Genomic DNA, 19,544 nt, shown 5'->3' with positions numbered 1-19,544 from the left:
TTATGTACATCAAAATTAATTTTTTTTCTCTTATGTCTTTTGAGTTTTATGTCACATTTTTGAGGGGCCTTCCCAACTCTCAGCTTAAAAAACATTTCCTCATGTTTTCTTCAAAAGCTTTGAACGTTTAATTTTATTATTTATTTACTTATTTATTTACTTTAATGTTTATTTATTTCTGAGACAGAGAGAGACACAGCATGCGCAGGGGAGGGGCAGAGACAGAGGGAGACACAGAATCAGAAGCAGGTTTCAGGCTCCAGCTGCCAGCACAGAGCCCGACGTGGGGCTCGAATCTGCAAACCACGAGATCATGACCTGAGCCGAAGTTGGTCGCTCAACCAACTGAGCCTCCCAGGTGCCCCTAATTTTATTTTTTAAATCAAATTAATTTTGGCATAAAGATGTGAACTATGGTTCCTAAACATTTTTTTTTCCCCACATGGCTCCACAGTTATCCCAAAACTATTTATGAAATTATCTTTCTCCTGGTGATTGGAAATATCTCTTTTCACAGAGTAAGCTTTCATATATATTTTGGGTATGTTTCATCTCCTCCTGTTGTCTCACCATCTCTTCTCCAAGCACTTTTATTTCTGCTTCATGCAATTGTTTAACTCAGGCAACTGCTTATTAATTACATTTTCATTTAAGGCAATATATTTGGCCACAGATTTCTTTTTGTTCCAGGGCAACATTTTTCTGGTGAGTGTTTCCTGTGTTCCTTCCTCCTTTTGTTCTTGAGATACATTTTTATATATCTACGACAGCTCTTCAATAAGATTAAGTTCCCTCTGGATCAGCAATTGCAGGTTAGTGTATCCAAGGTCCAGGCTTGTAAGAATTCTCCTTATGACTCAGAGCTATAAGCATGAAAAATTTCTTTGAGCTTCTACTTCTCCCCAGCCAATTAAGATCAGAAGCTGTGGGGATATATATAAGGCAGGATTTCTCACCACAAACCCCTCCCGGACTACCCCCCAAATGTTTGACTCCTTCTTCCCTGCCTTCTTTGTTCTTTCTTTCTGCCTAATTGGGTCCAGGGGAACTTCCGGCATAAGTCTGTAACCTGTCTCCATGGTTCAAAAAAAGAGCCTTTATACTCTTGATGATATTCAGAGTGCACACTTATTTTAAAGCATAAATGTTCTGCCAGTTTTGTCTGCATCTCAATTTGATATTAACTTCCACATTTTATTGAGGTTTGGTTTATAGTTCTCTCATTGTTTTACTTTCTTGTTTTTGTGCTATTTTCCATGCCTTACTCAGTCATACTATAAGTCAGAAGCCAATCTATGGCTTTAAAAATGTTGAGATATTTTTTCTAGCCCTGACCTCACCCTAAACTCAAAAGTAAAAATCTCCCAAACTCTCTGCTATCTATCTCTGTGTATGCCCCATAGGCGTCTCAAATTTAGTATGTTTAAAGACGTATCCTCTTTCAATTTACCCCCAAAATAAGTTCTTCCCCACCTGACTTCCCCATGTCATTTAATGTATCTCATCATCCCCTAGTTTCTTAGGCCAAAATCTTAGGATCCATTCCTGAATCCTTCCATTTGTTCCAGCCACGTGACTCTCCTTTCAGTTTTGTTTTGTTTTGTTTTGTTTTGAAGCCGATGTATTTGGTACTCCCTCCTACTAGAATTCCCCCAGGCAAAATTTCTTATCCTTTATGTTTCAACACAAAGTTTAATCCTGAAAGGCACCTTCCGAATCACCATGTCTTAAGAAGCCTTTATCATCACTTACTGCTGTTACTCTAAAGACTCCATCTGACTGTTTTCTTTGTGGCGTCATTCCCATTCTCAAATTAACTTATTGTATTATTTGTGTGATGTTGTAAGGCTAAAGTGAAGCTCTTCCAACTCCATACCTCCTCCCCTAGCACGTGGCTCTCTCCTCCTGCCACACTAGCTACTCTTCTTCACAGCTTCCCAACCTTTCAATTTTGAAATATATGTCAATATTTGTATCTTGGATCTTCTTCCATTCACTTTTTACGTAAGTTTATTAATGCCCTGAAACCAAATTTATATACACAGTCAGCACCTCTTTTCTTCATCCAGACTTGTGAGTCTAACTTCTTACTCCACTTCTCTGCTTAGTTGTCTAATCTTGAACATATTAAAACCTAAACTTCAGACCTCTAATCCTCATCTTGCTCCTACCTTAGTCTTCTTCTTTCCAGTAAAGAGCAATCCTATCCTTTCAGTTTCTCAGGCCAAAAATTTTAGAATCATCCTTTAATCCTTTTTTCCTTTTCATACTTCACATCCAATGTGCTACCAGATAAATCTTAAAAATAATCAACCACTTTACCCAAATCCAAGCACCATTGCCTCTTACCTCCACTACTGCACTGGCCAGGTACTGATTCCCTTGTTTCCACCTTCAACCCATTCTCAAAAAGTAAACAGTGTGATCCTTTAAAATGTTAAACCAGATGATGTTACTACTCTGTTTGAAAGACCTGATGTCTTCCAATCTACTGAAAGTAAAAATAAATGTGCTTATAATAGCCTCGAAGTGCATACGTTGTATGAATCCTATTTCTCTACCTGTCTCCTACACATACTCCTTTGTTCACTCTGTTCTAGCCACACAGGCTCTCCAAAAAAAATCCTGTTTTTTTCTTGGATTATATTAAGCCAACTCCCACCTCAGGAATTTTCACTTAGTACTTCCTCAGTCTGGAAATTCTTGTCAGAAACTTCCTTCACAATATCTTAATCTCCCCTATATAAAATAATAATTCTCCCACAACCTACCCAGTACATCACTACTCTCCTCCTTACTCTAGCTTGATCTTCCATACAGTATTTATTGCCAATAGATATGCTATATATTGTTAACATTTTATTTTCTACCAGCCACGTACTCCAACCCTCAAAATGTAAGCTCAATAAACACGTTTGACATTTCCATTTTTACTTACTAACATATACCAGTATGGCATCTGGTACATTCCTAGCATCAATATATAACTGATAAATGAATGAATGAATGAATGAATAGACCAATGTAGAAGAACTCAGAAATACATATGTATGTATGTGTATCTCACAGTGGTATTATAGATTAATAGTGAAACACATGCCACTCAACAAATGCCAGTAGAACAACCAAGTAGAGAACGCGTTTTTAAATATTAAGACCCAAAAAAGATAAAACATAAAGGAAATAACTAAAAAATACTCACTCTTTACATTTCAAAACAAAATTTTCACAGACAAAATGACAAGTGCCAAAGGATCAAAGATGTTTAAAATAGTAAGATATCATTTCACATTCGCTTTCTAAAACACAAAGAACAATGACAATACAGCACCTGTTGGTGATCTACACACATCTATGAGGACAAACTGATACAATGTCAAAGCTTTAGTGCTATCTCACAGAGCTGAAGATGAATATACATACCCTATGATTCCAAATTTCACTTCTAACTATGCAATTTGGAGTTACCCTTTGCTACTTTCCTCCTAGTATATGTCCAAGAGAGTATCCAAGAATGTTCTTAGCAGCACTGTGGTTTTTTGTTTGTTTGCTTGTTTTGGGGGGGGGGGGGAGGGGAGGGGCACAGGGGAAAAAGAGAGAATCTTAAGCAAGCTTCGAGCTCAGCACAGAGACTATCTTGGAACTCAACCCCATGACTCTGGGATCGTGATCTGAGGGGAAATCAAGAGTCAGACGCTCAACTGACTGAGCTACCCAGGAGCCCAGCAGTACTGTTTCATAAAAGTTAAAATGCTAAATACATCTTAAATGAGTATCAACATGACAACAACAAGTGAATTATACAGACTGGAATTATATATTATATAGTAGTGAAGATGAATCATATAGAACATGTAACAACATGAACAATGTAAAAAAAAAAATGTTACACAGAAAACATTACAGAATACTGCTAGCAACACAACACCATTTATATAGAACAGTGGTTTTCAAAGTGTGGTGTGAGGGTCCCTAAGGGTACCCTATACCCTAGAGCATTTCAGAGTCAGAATAAAACTAAGATGTGATTTGCTTTTTCACTGTAGTTCTCTCTCAAGGACAGGGTGGAGTTTTCCAGAGGCTGCATTCAAAAGCAGAGATGATAATCCAATATATTAAGCCTAATATTAAAAAGATTTGAAAAAAAGGTAAAACAATGTTCTTCTTTTAAATTTGTGTATTTTTTTTGACAATATTAATTCTGTCATTAAAATGTTACTTATGTTCATATGTAATGAATTTATTATTAAATATTTATTAATACATTATTTTAAAATTTTATTAGTTCAAATTTCAATTTTTTTAAATGTTTATATTTGAGAGAGAGAGAGAGAGGGAGAGAAAGACAGTGCCTGAGCAGAGGAGGGAGAGAGAGAGCCAGAGACAAAATCTGAAGTAGGCTCCAGGCTGAGCTGTCAGCACAGAGCCCCAAAATGGGGGTTGAACTCAAGAGTTGTGAGATCATGACCTGAGCCGAAGTAGACGTTTAACCGAATGAGCCACTCAGCCTCCATAAGAGGGGTCATCTTATGGGTGTGAGTAGGTCAAAATTAGCAAGGGATACCAGGGAAGATTCAAATGTAGATTTTTTTTTTTAATGTTTAATTATTTATTTTGAGACAGAGAGGGAGTCTGTGCAGGGGGAGGGGCAGATAGGGAGAGAGAATCTCAAGCAGGATCCAGTTCTGTCAGCGCTGAGCCCAACACGGGGCTCGATCTCACAAATTGTGAGATCATTACCTGAGCCGATATCAAGACTTGTATGATTAACTGAACCACCCAATGTCCCCTAAGATTTTATTTTTAAGTAATCGCTACACCCAACGTAGAAATTGAACCTACAACCCTGAGATCAAGAGTGGCAGGCTCAACTGAGCCACCCAGACACCCCTATTTTTTCTTTAAAACAGTAAATCTAGATTTAAAGTAAATATAGCAAAATAGGTAGGTAGATGCATATTTGTTTTCTTATTTTATTTATTTTCCTGTATAAATGATAAACTTCAGGGATAGGAACAATCATTTTCTCCACAAATTCTTTTTCTGCAACCATTTCTTGTACTTGGTGTCATTAATTTTTGTTTCAATTCCTGTGAAGTCTATGGTGTGCGAGTTGTTTCTCTCGCTAAAGTAGCAATTAATAAACATCATAACTGAGATTTAAGCTACAAACATTTTTTCTTTTCTAATGAATATAAATTTTAAATGATAATCTCAGAAAGATTTATAGGAATGAAACTATGAAACACAGAAGAAACTAGGGATTTATAGAAGATAGGCAAAACGTGACCTCATGATTCACATCATAGAATATAAATCAGATGCCGCTAAAAAGTTTTCCATTTTATAAAAATTAATTTTAGCATGCATTGTAAGAAACAACAAACAAAATAAAAAAAATACTGGTTCAAATGGATCTCTGTCATTAATAACTATATGATCTATATGTATAAATCACTCTGCAGAAAAACATGTACTATTTCAAACGGAATGTGGTTAGAGCAACACAAATTATAAATGTGACCAAATTTATGATGTTTTTTAATTAAAACATAGTAATTCCCTCAATTCAAGAAGTAGTTACTGTCTTCTATAGTCTATGTTCTGGAGATATAAAGTGAACAAGTCAGGTAGGTAGTCTGCTCATTCCAGTAGGTAGGCAGAAAGTCAAAGTAAACACATGAAGCAAAATAACTTCAGATCATGCTAGACACTGAAAATTAAGAAATAAAGAAAACAAAGTGGGAGGATCTGATTTAAGAAACTGACTGGGTGGGGAGATGTCTCAAAGACTTGATGGAAAGGAAAGGCTCTCTGAGGAGGTAATATTAAGGCTGGCACCTAAGTGATACCAGACAAGTAGCCATATAAAAATCTGCTGGCTGGAATGTCACCTATTTCAAAACATGATAAGGGTAATGATGTGGATGCAGAACAATGAGCAAGGATGACAGTGATACAAGCTGAGGTCAAAGGGTAGGCAAAGACTGGACCATGTAAAGCTTAGATTTTATTCTTAAGGTAGTCAGAAGCCATTGGCAGGTTTTAAGCAGGTAACTAATATGACCTGATACTTTAACACTTTGTAAAGATAAGAGGGACAATAATAGCAACAGGAAGACCATTTTGGGAGGCTACTGCAGCAAGCTACGCAAGAAAGAATAGGAGTAGCAGCAATGGGGATGCAGAGAAGTGAAGGTACTTTTATCATTGAAATAAAACAAAGTAGCTAATGGATTGAGTGTAGTGAATGAGTGAAACTGAGGAATCAATGATGATTCCTAAATTTTTGAAGAAAATTACGGGTTTTGATATGAAATATTATTTCCTTAGTTTTTTTATTGTTAGCAATTTTTACAACAGTGGCATATCATTGGTTCCACATCTCTCTCACCTTCTTGATCCAAGAAGCTAACCAAGGCATGTCATTCTCATGGTGATACTAGAAGCAAAGAGGATAAGCCCAACTACTCGTGCACATTTTAAGCCTCTGTTGGGATCCTGTCTACTGACATCCCACCGGCCAAATCAAATGACATGGTTGACCCAAACAGAAAAAGGCAGAGAAGTATACTTCTCCTCTAGTAGAAGAAGGACTTCCAATATCATATGGCAAAGACCAAGAATACACGGAGAGATGAAGAACAAAAACAAATAATTCAATCTACCACAGTTTCCATGTATTCAAATCATGAGTCATAACTGTAAAAGGTCAGTAGTTTCTGGAAAGCTCCAAATCATTCTTCTAGATAGCCACAAGTAACGTATAATTAGTTCTCTTAATTAATACTTATTTTTATTAAGCAATTACATGAGCATTTAAAATCCTTTTTACCAATGATTATAGTTAACTATACACATATACAGTAGAAAAAAATAACATTAGAATATTTCTGAGATTAGAATAACATGAAAGACAAATTGATTTAAAATTTAAGACAATTATATATAGTATGGTCAAAGATAACTAGAACAACTGTAGGGTAAACAGGCAACCAATCAGAATATATTTCAAAGATATATTTTTTAAATTTTTTTAATGTTTATTTATTTTTGAGAGGAGACAGGTAGACAGAGTGCAAGTAGGGAAGCAGTGGAGAGAGAGAAAGGGAGACAGAGAATCCAAAGCAGGCTCCAGGTTCCAGGCTCTGCACTGTCAGCACAGAGCCCAATGCGAGGCTCGAACTCATGGACCGTGAGATCATGACCTGAGCTGAAGTCAGAAGCTTAACAGACTGAGCCACCCAGGCACCCAAAGATATTTTTATTTTTTTAATGTAAGCTCTATGCCCAACGTGGGGCTCGAACTCACAACCTCGAGATCAAGAGTTGCATGCTCTACCAACTAAGCCAACCAGGCACCCTTTAAGATATTTTTAATGGCAGAAAAGTATTTACTTATTTTACTTCATAAAATCAAACCACTTTACCATATAGAAACCATCTTATTTCATATTTTTTTAAAAAAAAAACAGCAAAAATGCTAAAAAAAACCTGAAAAAAAAACCTGTAACATACATAACAAAAAAAATCTATATCCTTATTATATATATGAAGTTCTTACTAAACCCTAAGAAAAATAAGAATATTCTTACTTCTCATATCTCCTAAAGACTTTAACATTCCCTCATATGCTTAAAATGTTTCTTGAAACAATAAATGAACTTATGTGTTCTAATCAAGTTTTGGAAACACGAAACATACTTTAAAAGAACAAAATGAAATTATCCAGACCTTTCAATAGAGGTAGGCAGAGAAACCTGAATTTGTTGTATAAGTTATCACAGTCCTCAGAAGAGGGACCTAAAGAAACCACTGTTTTACTATGGTAAAACTGGCCAACTATGAACAAAAGGAATTAGAAGATAGAGAGGCTAAAATTACTTCTAGGAGTAGATAAATAATATTCTAGATTAGGGTAAAAGATTACAAGAAAAGGATTAAATGCTTTAGAATAAACTAATATAAGAGAAAATAATCAAAGCAAACTCTAGAAACAAGCCTAGGGCAGTGCTTCTTAAACTTCAATGTGCACAGGATTCACTCACTTAGGAAATGGGTTAAAAGGCAGACTGAGATTCAACAGACCTCAGATTCTGCATTTCTAATAACCTCCAAAAGTAATGTTGATAATGTTGATCTTAAGATCACACTTTTAAGCAGAGTCTAGGAAATAAGAATTAAGAAATAACTTAAAGAGTCACTTTTCCCAGATTTCCAAATAATGATCAGGCTTCAGATTATATGCTTTTATCCTGTATCCTTCCATCTTGGCACTTGTTAAGCCTGCATTTCTACATTTATTTTTGTGATTATTTGTTCAATGTACTTCCCTCTTGCCCCTACCACTTAACTGTTTGGCTTACAACTTTAGCCCTGACACTGACCACTTATCTGGCACAGAGCAGGTGCAGAATATGTTTCAGAAATAAATGAGTGAGCCAATGAATAGAAATGCTGAAAGAGATGCTGATTTGAAAAACACAGCAAGGTTAGTGAAGAACACTCCAGTGAAAAGATACATGTTGATCAGGGCGAGGATAAAAGCTGTTGACGCAGATTTGATTGCTATCATACTAGATATGAACGCTGGTAGCCATGTAAATAAATAAAATTATTGAAGGAATATGTATAAAGAGAGAAGATCTAAGTAAGCTTCGATGGACAAACACCGAGAGAGTACCTAGAGGGAGAGAGACCAAAGAACATAGAGGATTTTGAAAGGAAGAAATTACAGATAATGAAAAAAGTTCTAGAATGTATCATCTAAGGCTAAGATAGAGTGAGCAATGAGTTCAGAAGCTACTCTGCACAAACATCTTTCTGTGAATATATACATATAGAAGTCAGACTTCAGTAAGTTAAGAAATGAGGTGACACATAAGTAGTAGGACTTGCGTACACAAATTAGAGATAATACGAAGATTTGGTAGGAAATAAAAAAAAATACACTTTTTGTCAGAGTACTAGGAAACATGTTTGTGTTTGAAAATGCCAGTAGCAGCCAGGCTGGCACATATGAACAGGTGAAGTGGTCGTGGAATAGAATAACAGAGTTGGGGGGATGAATCAAATTAGGGCAAGTAGGCCCCAGCTGAAGACAGCAGCTAACATGGCTCCACTAGATTACTGATTCAAAAGAATGAGAACCTAATTTTGTCAAAATTTCCACTTTTTTCCGAGAAAAACTAGAAATCTGGATGTGTGTATGAAATTTCCTGAATTGGGTAAAAATATTCAACCTGTAGGGAATAACTTTACTCTCTCTGGTCTAAAACAAAACAAAACAAAACAAAATAAAACAAAACAAAACACAAACAGAGTTACTAAGAAGTAAATGGAAGAATGGCCAAGCAGAACTAAAAATGTGACTGATACTAAATAACATAAATATGGAGGAATACGTTATGCCATTATAGAATAAGTGATTAAAGGTTGAGGAACGGTTCAGCAAATTTTATGGAGTACGAGCAACAGGAACCAAAGGAAGCAGCACTTAGATATGAAGCATAAAAAAGAACCCATCAAGGGTAGAAACAAAAGGTTTTAGGAAGGGAAAGTGGGAGGTTCTGAATGAATGGAAGTCCATCTTAAAGTAAAAATAACATGGTCAAAAGCTGGAAACGACAATTTGGTGAAAAATGACTATGTTAGACTAAAAGAAATGTAGAATTTTGATTTTGAAAATTATATTAATTCATTTATTTCATTTAAAATGTGAACTGCGGGGCGCCTGGGTGGCGCAGTCGGTTAAGCGTCAGACTTCAGCCAGGTCACGATCTCGCGGTCCGTGAGTTCGAGCCCCGCGTCAGGCTCTGGGCTGATGGCTCGGAGCCTGGAGCCTGTTTCCGATTCTGTGTCTCCCTCTCTCTCTGCCCCTCCCCCGTTCATGCTCTGTCTCTCTCTGTCCCAAAAATAAATTAAAAACGTTGAAAAAAAAAATTAAAAAAAAAATAAAATGTGAACTGCAAAGAAACTTTACGAGATCTTTTAATCTGGTAATATTGAAGAATGGATAATGATGGCTAGCTTAAATAGTACTAGTTATAGGGGCGCCTGGGTGGCGCAGTCGGTTAAGCGTCCGACTTCAGCCAGGTCACGATCTCGCGGTCCGTGAGTTCGAGCCCCGCGTCGGGCTCTGGGCCGATGGCTCGGAGCCTGGAGCCTGTTTCCGATTCTGTGTCTCCCTCTCTCTCTGCCCCTCCCCCGTTCATGCTCTGTCTCTCTCTGTCCCAAAAATAAATAAAAAATAAAAAAATAAAAAAAAATAAAAAAAAAAAAAACGTTGAATAGTACTAGTTATACCAGACAGACAATGGAAAGGGAATATTTTGCCTTGAAAATACCCCACAAAGGAGGGTAAAAAGGAAGCACACGTTCCAATCTCATTTTGTTCTTAGTCCCTTTGTTGAGTAAGCCAAAAATACTTGCAGCCAGTTGAGACAGAAGATAGACATCTGGCCACTTAAAACTATCTGGACCAATGCCATATTCATACATGCTAAAGAGTACACAACGGCAGGTTAATAAATTAATAATCACTATACCAGTCTGGTCTACACTGAAAACTGACCTAAACAATATAACATTTCAATTCCCTTCCTTATGCAAGAGCTTCAGCTATCCTTCAGTTAGGTTCAAACATATTCTAGATAGGTAAGTAGCTTTATTCCCTCATTCAAATGATAATCATTTAGCACTTACTACATGCAAAGTGCTGTTCAAAGCACAAGTATAAAAAATTAATCAGTCATGAATAACGTCATGAAGAAGCATATGCCTAATAGAAGAGATAACAGAAGATATATGCATAATTAACTAAAGAAGCTAAAAATCTAAAGAGATACAAGTGAAAAACTATAAATGTTCAAGGAGAAGGAAATAAAAAAATCAGAAAGAAGATTCAACCACTTGAGGGTTCCTATTTGACAAAAAACACAAATTATCAGTTTGGTCTTCCAGTTTCCAACTCTTTTCTTAACAAGTTACTTTCACTTAACAAGCCTTTCACTACCAACACAACTTTTTTTTGGCTAAACTCTCAAAGTTTAGAGTCAGTTACCTAATTCTTCATCACAATTTTATTCCACTTACACATTACACAGAACAAAATCTTTTTACTCAAATCTGGAAAATTGACATCACACATTGAAAACTAATAACCTGGTCTGGCAGATTTTAACTAGAAATAAAAATTAGAGAATAGTGTCTACCAGAAGCAAAAATTTGTATTTCCCAGTTCCACATCCATTTAAATCTCCAAGAAGATCCATGGGTGTAATAACTATGATAGTAAGATTCAGAAAGGAGTTTCTAGTTGAATGAAATAATCATGTTCAGTTGTGCTTCTAAACCAGTCACAAGATCTGAAACTACTCCACTCCTTCTCACTTTCCCTAAACTTAGATGCCTTCATACTTCTGTCAAAAATAACTGGGATTTGGCTTACAGTTATATGACTACCAGGAAACTCTAACACAAACTCTAGAAAATACACAAAATATACAAAGTTTTGCAATAAGAGTGTGAAGGGAAAGGCAGAAGGAAAGAAATCAGCCTTTGGTTTTCAGGTAAAAATGTTAATTGTCATCAATTAGACCATCTTAGTTCCACCAACAGAAATGAGAAAAAAAAAAAAAATCTAAACACAGTAACAATAGCTTCGCACCTTAACTAATCAAGATAGAAAAATGGAAAAGGGAAAAAAAGAAATTAATAGGTCTTCATTCATCATTCCCTTTAGCAGATCATATAATTCCTTACACTAGTCTTAAAACATTTATGTGTTGCATGAACACTGTAACAGGCATTTATCCCAAATATTATTTCTCTTTTGGGGCGCCTGGGTGGCGCAGTCGGTTAAGCGTCCGACTTCAACCAGGTCACGATCTCGCGGTCCGTGAGTTCGAGCCCCGCGTCAGGCTCTGGGCTGATGGCTCGGAGCCTGGAGCCTGTTTCTGATTCTGTGTCTCCCTCTCTCTCTGCCCCTCCCCCGTTCATGCTCTGTCTCTCTCTGTCCCAAAAATAAATAAAAAAACGTTGAAAAAAATTAAAAAAAAAAAAATTTCTCTTTATAGAAATAAGATAAATATTATAATAAGAATTTAAGCTCCGTGAAGGCAGGGTATTTTGTCTGTTCAACTCACTGATTTATCTACAACTGAACTGAACACACAGAAGGTTCTCAATAAATATTTCCAGCTCAACTGTGTTTAAAACACCAAAGGCTCTCAAATATTTGCTGTAAGAATTAATGAAAGTCAGAATAAATTTTGTGACTACTATGTCTAAGAATTGTGATATCATGTCAGAGGGGAAAGAAAGTAGCAGCATTTAACTAGATTAAAATGACATTCCTCTCATTTTTCTTATCATAGAGAAAAAGTGATTTCAATACACCAGCAATTAACAAGTTACCACGTAGGTATATGATTTCATGTAAGAAGTTTTTTTGTGGCACTACATATTCTATCTAGTATCATTAAACATAAAAACTACGTAAATAATTAGGAAGTAAAACTGAAGAAAAGTTTATAAAATGCATTCATTACGGAATCACTTCTCTGCAATTTCCCCAACTTTGTTCATCTGTCAAGAACTAAGATTTCTCTTTATCAATTTTCTATTACTATTAAATTGTTTTACAAATGAATATATGAAACCATTAATATTATCAAGTGTTAGATAGATGTTAAAAAAGGAATAAAGTGGGTTTTGAATTTTTTTTCAAAAGCAAAAAAAGATTTTACTTCTCTTTGTTTATATTTCATCTCCCATCATATCACTTTGATCTCTGTCTCTCTCAAAATATTATAACTTCTTGAAAGCAGTGATTATCTACCTGTTGAATTACATTTCTCCCTGCCTACACAAAATAGATTCCTATTAAAAATCTCTAAGGCCTTATTTAACAAAATCAATCACAAATAGAACCTACTGTAATAGAACCTACAATAAAATCTTGGCTATCCAAAAGTAAAGGCTTAGATTATCTAATGCCATAGATGATGCAAAAATATTTCTCTTTAACTGTGATTTGTATTCTCATACTTGCATTTGACTATGGTTATATGAAAGCTTCAGAGTCTTAGAGGAAATGTACTCTATGAATTATCAGAAACAGTTGTTACAGTATCAGAGTTACCTAATTTATTTAATGATTAACTACTTTAATGATGAAGAAAGAAAGTAACCCAGGCTTTTGAAAGATCCAGAAGGAGATTAAGATCACCAAAATGGTCCAAAAAGAAAGGCTGTGCTTCCTCTACCAAAGTACAGCCTGGGAATACAAAGTGGTTAGCTCCTTCTGTCAATCAAAAAATCAGCACCGGTGTGGTTTTCACATATAGCTCTAATTGCTTCTCATTTCTCTTCAATTATTTGATAACTAAAATTTACACAGGAAAAAAAAAAAAACAACAAAAACAGGACCATCTCAGTAGACGGACCTTTTTCAGGAAAACCTATGATACCATACAGAAAGGTCTGCTCAAGATCAGAATATAGCAAAAATGTACAATTAGACATGATTTTAAATATTTAAAGGCATTAGAAATTTACATGTAAATTTCAATAAAATAAAATGTATAATTACTGAATTTAGTCGGACTAAGTTTAACGTAGTTAGCTAAGCTCTTTGAAACTGATTTTCTAAGGTGTTAAATCCAAGTAACTTCTAAGAAATGAAATTATAAGAAATGAAAATTCAGCTCTTCAACTAGTGACAGCATCTTCAGAAAAAGTAGGAAGTCAATAGGAAAAGAGCCGCTTATGCCCAGAGACTTTTAAGTCTCTTAAAAGGTAAAGTTTTACATATTGAAGACTACGTTATTGAATAAACACAGTCCATATTTAAAACTGTCCACTGAAGCCAGTATCTCCTATTTGTGCACCGGTTATCACCTAACGGATTTCCTTCTTATTTAAAAATGATTGAATAGTTTTAACCCTGATGTTGGTGGCTAAGAGCAAAAGATAAGAGATTGGCCCTGAATTTTACTGGACTGCACTTAAACATTAAAAAATCTGCAAGAATAGCATACCTCTCAAAGACACATCTCTTTGGCTGACTTTAATATACCCCTCCCACGTTTGAATTCCATACCACTATCCATAAAGATCATTCCAGACTACTACTCTGTCACTTACATGGGCAATCTGAAAACTCCACTCAAATCACAACTGTGACACACCCCCCTGTCCTCCACAAATTCTAATCTACTCTCCCCCTCTAGTCCTTCAAAGAATTTCTACGATTACAAACCTGTATACATGCACACATTCTTCAAATCCCAGCTCTGCCTGCCACATACAAGACTGTAACCTTCGACAAGTTACAAAGCTTTCTGTGTCTCAGTTTCCTCATCCATGAAATGGGAATAATAACAGTACCTACCTCATAGGATTGCGATGAAAATGAAGTAAGTTAATATTCGTAAATCTTTTAGAACACTGACACATAGCGTTTGCTATTATTGTTAATATTTTCAACACCACTTAAAACTTACGTTTTTCATACCATTAAATCTGAGGACATCATAAAAATAAATATCACTCATTTCACAGCAATTCAAATCCTACTCAAAAGACTCCTAGAGACACACAGAGAGACAGACACATACAGCCACATATACACACACGTATGCTAACTTCCATCGCACAGTATACCTACATCTTTGGGGAACAAACTTCCACCTGCTAAGAGCTACTTACTGTGTAGAAATAAAAGTATACACAAAATGAGTAATTCAAGCAGCAGTGAGTCAATAGCAAGCACAAAAATAACAATCTGCCTGCTTCTTTTAACAAGCAGAGGGTTGATAGGCAAAAAATTATTTTCAAGGCATCATGTCTTCTTGAATACACTTCGAATCTGCAACAACTCTGAAAAGCAACTTACTCCCCTCCTAGACCACTCCATTTACCAAAGGAAAAATGCTTAATTGAGGTTAGAAAAAAAGTTGTTTTTCATATCACTCACTAAAAGTAGTAAAATTATGCCAGATTTTCATTATTTTATAAATATCACATACTTAAAAGTACTACTTAACTTTTTGTTTACTCGATAGGGGAATAAATCCCAAACATAGATTTTCTTCAGATTCTCAATGGCCAATGATCTCTTTCAAAAATAACTTGAAGAAAGACTACTATAAGCAAAAAAGATTAGATTCTACACTGAGAGTTCCTTTAAATTCAGCACCATTTATAATATGCCTTCCCTGAAAATGCAGCCTATTTTCCAAGCAGCTAAATGGTTTTTTCTACCATAAGAAATATCCCTTACCAATTATAGATAATACTAGAAAAATAAATAAGTAAATAAGCAATTGTCCTAAGTTTGAAATAAAAATTAAGTTTCTGTTTCATATTGTTATTGAAGAAGTAAAAGAAAAGACATACTTTTAATTCATATCCTATGCAACATTCAAAGCTTAAATTTTGTTTTCGATACTCAAAGTAACACGTGTATTTACAACTACAGATTATCCCCAAATGCACAGTAGTACAGGTACCCCACAAAATTTAAACAGACAAAAAACGAAAACAAACAAACAAAAAACCTAGAAAACACGTTAATTTTTGCTTAGAAACCAGAATCATGGCATTCTTATTGTTACCTTTTAAATGCTTCAGCTGGGTTCCTTTCACATTCTCCAGGCTGTAACAGGCTTTGGACTGCTGGATCCCTTAGCTTATCCTCATATCCTTGGAGTAGTCCACTGCGGCAGATCTGGGCAACTAGACCTCTAATAAACCCTCCAACACACAAAGTATCAGAGTCCTGGGCTTTGCAGAAATGAAAGGCCAAAGCCTGGCGATGTAAACCTCTCTGCAAGCTCGTAGGTGAACTTGGCCACAACAGCTCAGTACATAGGGCTGTCTTGCCACTGCCAGGCCCTCCTACCAACAACACACCCCAGGCAGCTCCTTTTCCAGAGACAACACTAGTATTATTCCCAGAATTCATTACAAGGGATGGTGTGTTGACAGCACTATTGCAGCAGTTAGTTTTCTCCTGGAGGCAATGCTGAAGCTTGTGGAAAACCCACTCCCTACAGTAAAACTGCTTCCCCTGCAGTAAACTCGTTTGAGCCATTTTGCAGACTTTCTCTTCCCAAGGATTAGTCATAATAGGTTTCTTATCTTCAACATTCGCTAGATCCTGGATACGTCAACACAGGTCTTTACATCCATTAGGACATAACTTGCATATTAAGTTGACTCTGAATGATACAGTAATGAGTTACAGTAAAACTCAACAGCCAGAGATGCCATTTGCCAATCGAATGTGCATGACTTTATTTAGCTCTTTACTCTTGATTATCAGCAGAAAATATATTAGTTTAATTGTTGAACTGGTGGAAAATTGCCTGGTTCCAAAGCGTGGCAATACTTTTCCTAAATCTTGATGGGTCACATAACTCCATGGTTATATCTGGAGTTTATGTGATTGTGGATGTTTCAAGTGTGCAGATGAGACAATACATCTGGAAAACTAAAGATAATGCCCAATCTTTCAATGTGTACAAAATGCTTCTCCAGATTCCAAGTGTTAATTCTGTATCTGAAAATTAGATGCAGAAAAGATGTCCATTACAGTAAATGCCATCAAAGCGATCCCACGTATACAGTTGATAGGTAGCTCTGTATTTCTTGTTGAAGGATAGTCACTCAAAGTACTAGACCTTGCCATTTTCAGGCATCTGGGCAACTGCCAGGGAGGGAACTGTTTTAGATTAGGGTCTTTTATGTGGCAGAAAGGACAGGCCACTGTTAACACATCCTTAATCCAAAGTACTGATAAAATGCCATTTTTTTGGAGAGCTGATTCTTAATGAACCTGTTCACAGGTTCCTAGCTTTAAGATATCTGGGAAATCAACAATTTCTACAAGTAACTCAAATAAAACAAAAATATCTTAGGGCATAATATTATATGTTAAGAGCTTACTTACTTAAAAGCTTACAAAAGGATATAATTTGCCAGTTAAAATAATCTCAAAAACCCATATACTTTAAGAAAATCCATATACTTCATCTTCGGCACTTTAAAAAAGTTGGACAATTACCCCCAGAATCATAATTCCACTTTCCTTTCTGTATTTTACTTTCTCTACGGTTATGCTTCCCAAGCAGCTACATTTTAATCCAGTTACCCTGGATTTTTAAAAAAGGCTTTATGCACACACAGTAACATCCTTAACTCTAGCCAAAAAGGTCTTTCCGACAAGCTTGGTAGAACAGCGCCAGTTAAAGGAAGCTCTATTAAATTGCACAGTCCAGCCAGTCAAGGACTCTGTTTACTCGACTAGTCACACTTCTTTGTTGATAGTTTGCAAAATCCAGGGGATGATTACTATGGTTGCGGCTGGATGGGAATGGGTTAAAAAAAAATAGAGGGGGAGGATGGGAATAATCTTAACACGAATGATAAAGCCAAATACAAGTACAACGTGAATCCTTCCTTCCTCTGCGCCAAAGATAAATGTTTCGGATGGGGGTGAGGAATGGAATCTACTACTGTGGCCGGAGAAAAGGCTGCCGGGGAGAATTCCTTCCGAGACAGAAAAGGGATAAGGAGTAGAATGCTTCAGGGCTGGTGGGTGTTTGCCTACAGTTCCGGCCTCTAGTTTCAGCTGATAGACAAAAGGAACTCCGGGATTCCCAGAGACGGGAACCACCTTCGGTTTGAGCAGCATCAAGGAGCCACAGGGGGGCCACCTCGGAGAGGCCACGGACGGAGGTGCAGCCTCTACACCGAGGTCTTCCCTTCCAGAAGGCTGGGAACGCCCCAACGCCCCGCCCCGAGATTTTGGGGTGTGTCTTTTGGAGGGGGAGGGGGTGCCCGACGCCCTTGCCAATCCCAGATGAGGGGTCGCCTTCCAGTCGGCTCCCAGTTCTGCGCCCCCACCCCTCGCGCCGTTCCCGCCCCCACCGGACCCACGGCGGAACGAAGGGGACGGGGACTGGAAAGGGTGGGTGGGTGAGTCAGCCTCGAGCCCAGCCACAGCCCCCGAGCTTCCGACCTGAGAAGGGGCCTCGCTTCTAGCGCCGACGCCGCCCCTCGGTTACCTCGGCCCCAGCCGCCGCCGTGGCCGCCGCCGCCGCTGCGGACTCTAAGCCTCAGACACTTGCTCCTCTGAGAATCCGCGGCCGCCAGCGCTCTCGGGACTCCAACTGCAGCCTCCTCCTCCTCCCGGCCTGGGGCACGCTCTCAGCTCCGGATCCTCCTGTTGACCCCCGGCAACTGCCAGTTCCAGCTGCCCCAGCAGCCTCGGTGGTGCTCCTCCCAACCCCCACCAGCCAACCGCCGCCGCCGCCGCCGTCAGGGCAGTGACTGTCTCAGGCAGCCCGGGACTCGGCCGGCTCCGCCCCGCCCCACTCCGTGGCCCCGCCCTCCAGCCCAGGCCCCGCCCCCACCCGACCGCTCGGCCTTTCTTCGCCCGCCGGCTCCTCCCCTTACTCCTCCCCTCCCCCTGCGCGCCGGCCCATCGCCGCCGGTGCCTGGGCGTGTGCGGGCGCCTGGACCCGCTGCCCGCCTCGCGGGGGAACCTTACTGGGGGTGGCTTTCGGGCCCCGCCTTTGTGGGGGGAGGAGAAATGGGCGGGGGCTGCGTTCTCACGTCCCCGAGCTCACGCGAGTCGCTGCCCCCACCCACCCCGTCACCACTCGGCCCCGAGCCTTTCTTTGTCTTTTAGGCCGAGGACTCGCTGGCTTTGGGGGCCATATCCGCTCCTACGAAGGGCAGTTGAGCTGGGAGAGTTGCCCCTTGCCGCCTTCTTAACCCCCTTGTTCCAAAGACAACTCCAGACCCGTCCTATTCTTCAGTCGTTTGGGTTCCCTTTCAATCCATTAAATTCCGGTGATACTTTTACTTTCTCAGTCTCAGGCTGAGAGAAGCAAGGAAAGGACTGGGAAGAATATTGTAAGAATAAAAAATAGTGGGGCTGTAGCGCGACATTCCCATCGGCCTCATGAAAAGGACGTGGCCTCCACCAGGTGGAGGTTGAAAGCAGTCATGAATCGGTCTCAGGCTCCTGCCCTTCTGGACACTTGGATGACCCGCAGAGGCCACTCTAAGGGAAAGAGTCCATGGTCGAGGTCAGACTGTAGAATCAGATAAACTGTCCTAGAGGGCCTGACTACAGGCAGTTACTGTTGAACAAGACAGGCCAGTTGTTTGCACTCACTTGGACCTGGGTTATTTAGATTCCAGGTTTCTGCTGGGAAGGTAAATGTACTGTCATCTGACAGAGTAGAAAATGTGCTATCTTTATTATTTTATTATTTATGCTAAACCCATGAGTTCTCCATCTCCCGTTCTCCATTAATTTCAATGTTTATTTCCCAAATGTTAAACCAGCCTCCCATCTGGTTTTTCTGGAATTGCCAAGTACAGCTATCCCACTTAACTAGAAAAGCGTATAACCAAATAGATTGTACTTGTGCTTACCCTTCCGTTCTGTTTATTACTAGCCTATCCATGGCATTTGAAGCTTGTTTATCTTAACATTTAGTTCATTCTTTTGTGACTTCTGAGAT

General features: G+C 38.3%; 1 protein-coding gene across 3 annotated transcripts in view; it reads right to left on the bottom strand.

Moving 5' to 3' along the window:
- ANKRD50 (ankyrin repeat domain containing 50) overlaps positions 1-18,310 on the bottom strand; it is a 33,085-nt gene extending 14,775 nt beyond the window's left edge. The window contains exons 1-2 of one of the 3 annotated variants that reach the window (XM_058721433.1): positions 18,075-18,310; positions 15,621-16,567 (exon numbers count right to left, since the gene is read on the bottom strand). In XM_058721433.1, the coding sequence (XP_058577416.1) occupies positions 15,621-16,132 (512 nt within the window). In that variant the 5' untranslated portion in view covers positions 16,133-16,567; positions 18,075-18,310. Of the gene's footprint in view, positions 1-15,620; positions 16,568-18,028; positions 18,047-18,074 lie in introns of those variants that run through there. The other 2 variants (XM_058721432.1, XM_058721434.1) reach the window with 2 other exon arrangements.
- Between the last annotated feature and the right edge of the window lie 1,234 nt (positions 18,311-19,544).

Source organism: Neofelis nebulosa, chromosome 3, assembly GCF_028018385.1.
Source record: "Neofelis nebulosa isolate mNeoNeb1 chromosome 3, mNeoNeb1.pri, whole genome shotgun sequence".
Taxonomy (NCBI): Eukaryota; Metazoa; Chordata; class Mammalia; order Carnivora; family Felidae; genus Neofelis; species Neofelis nebulosa.
Note: the sequence above shows the minus strand (reverse complement) of the source record. Positions and strands in the feature narration are given on the sequence as shown.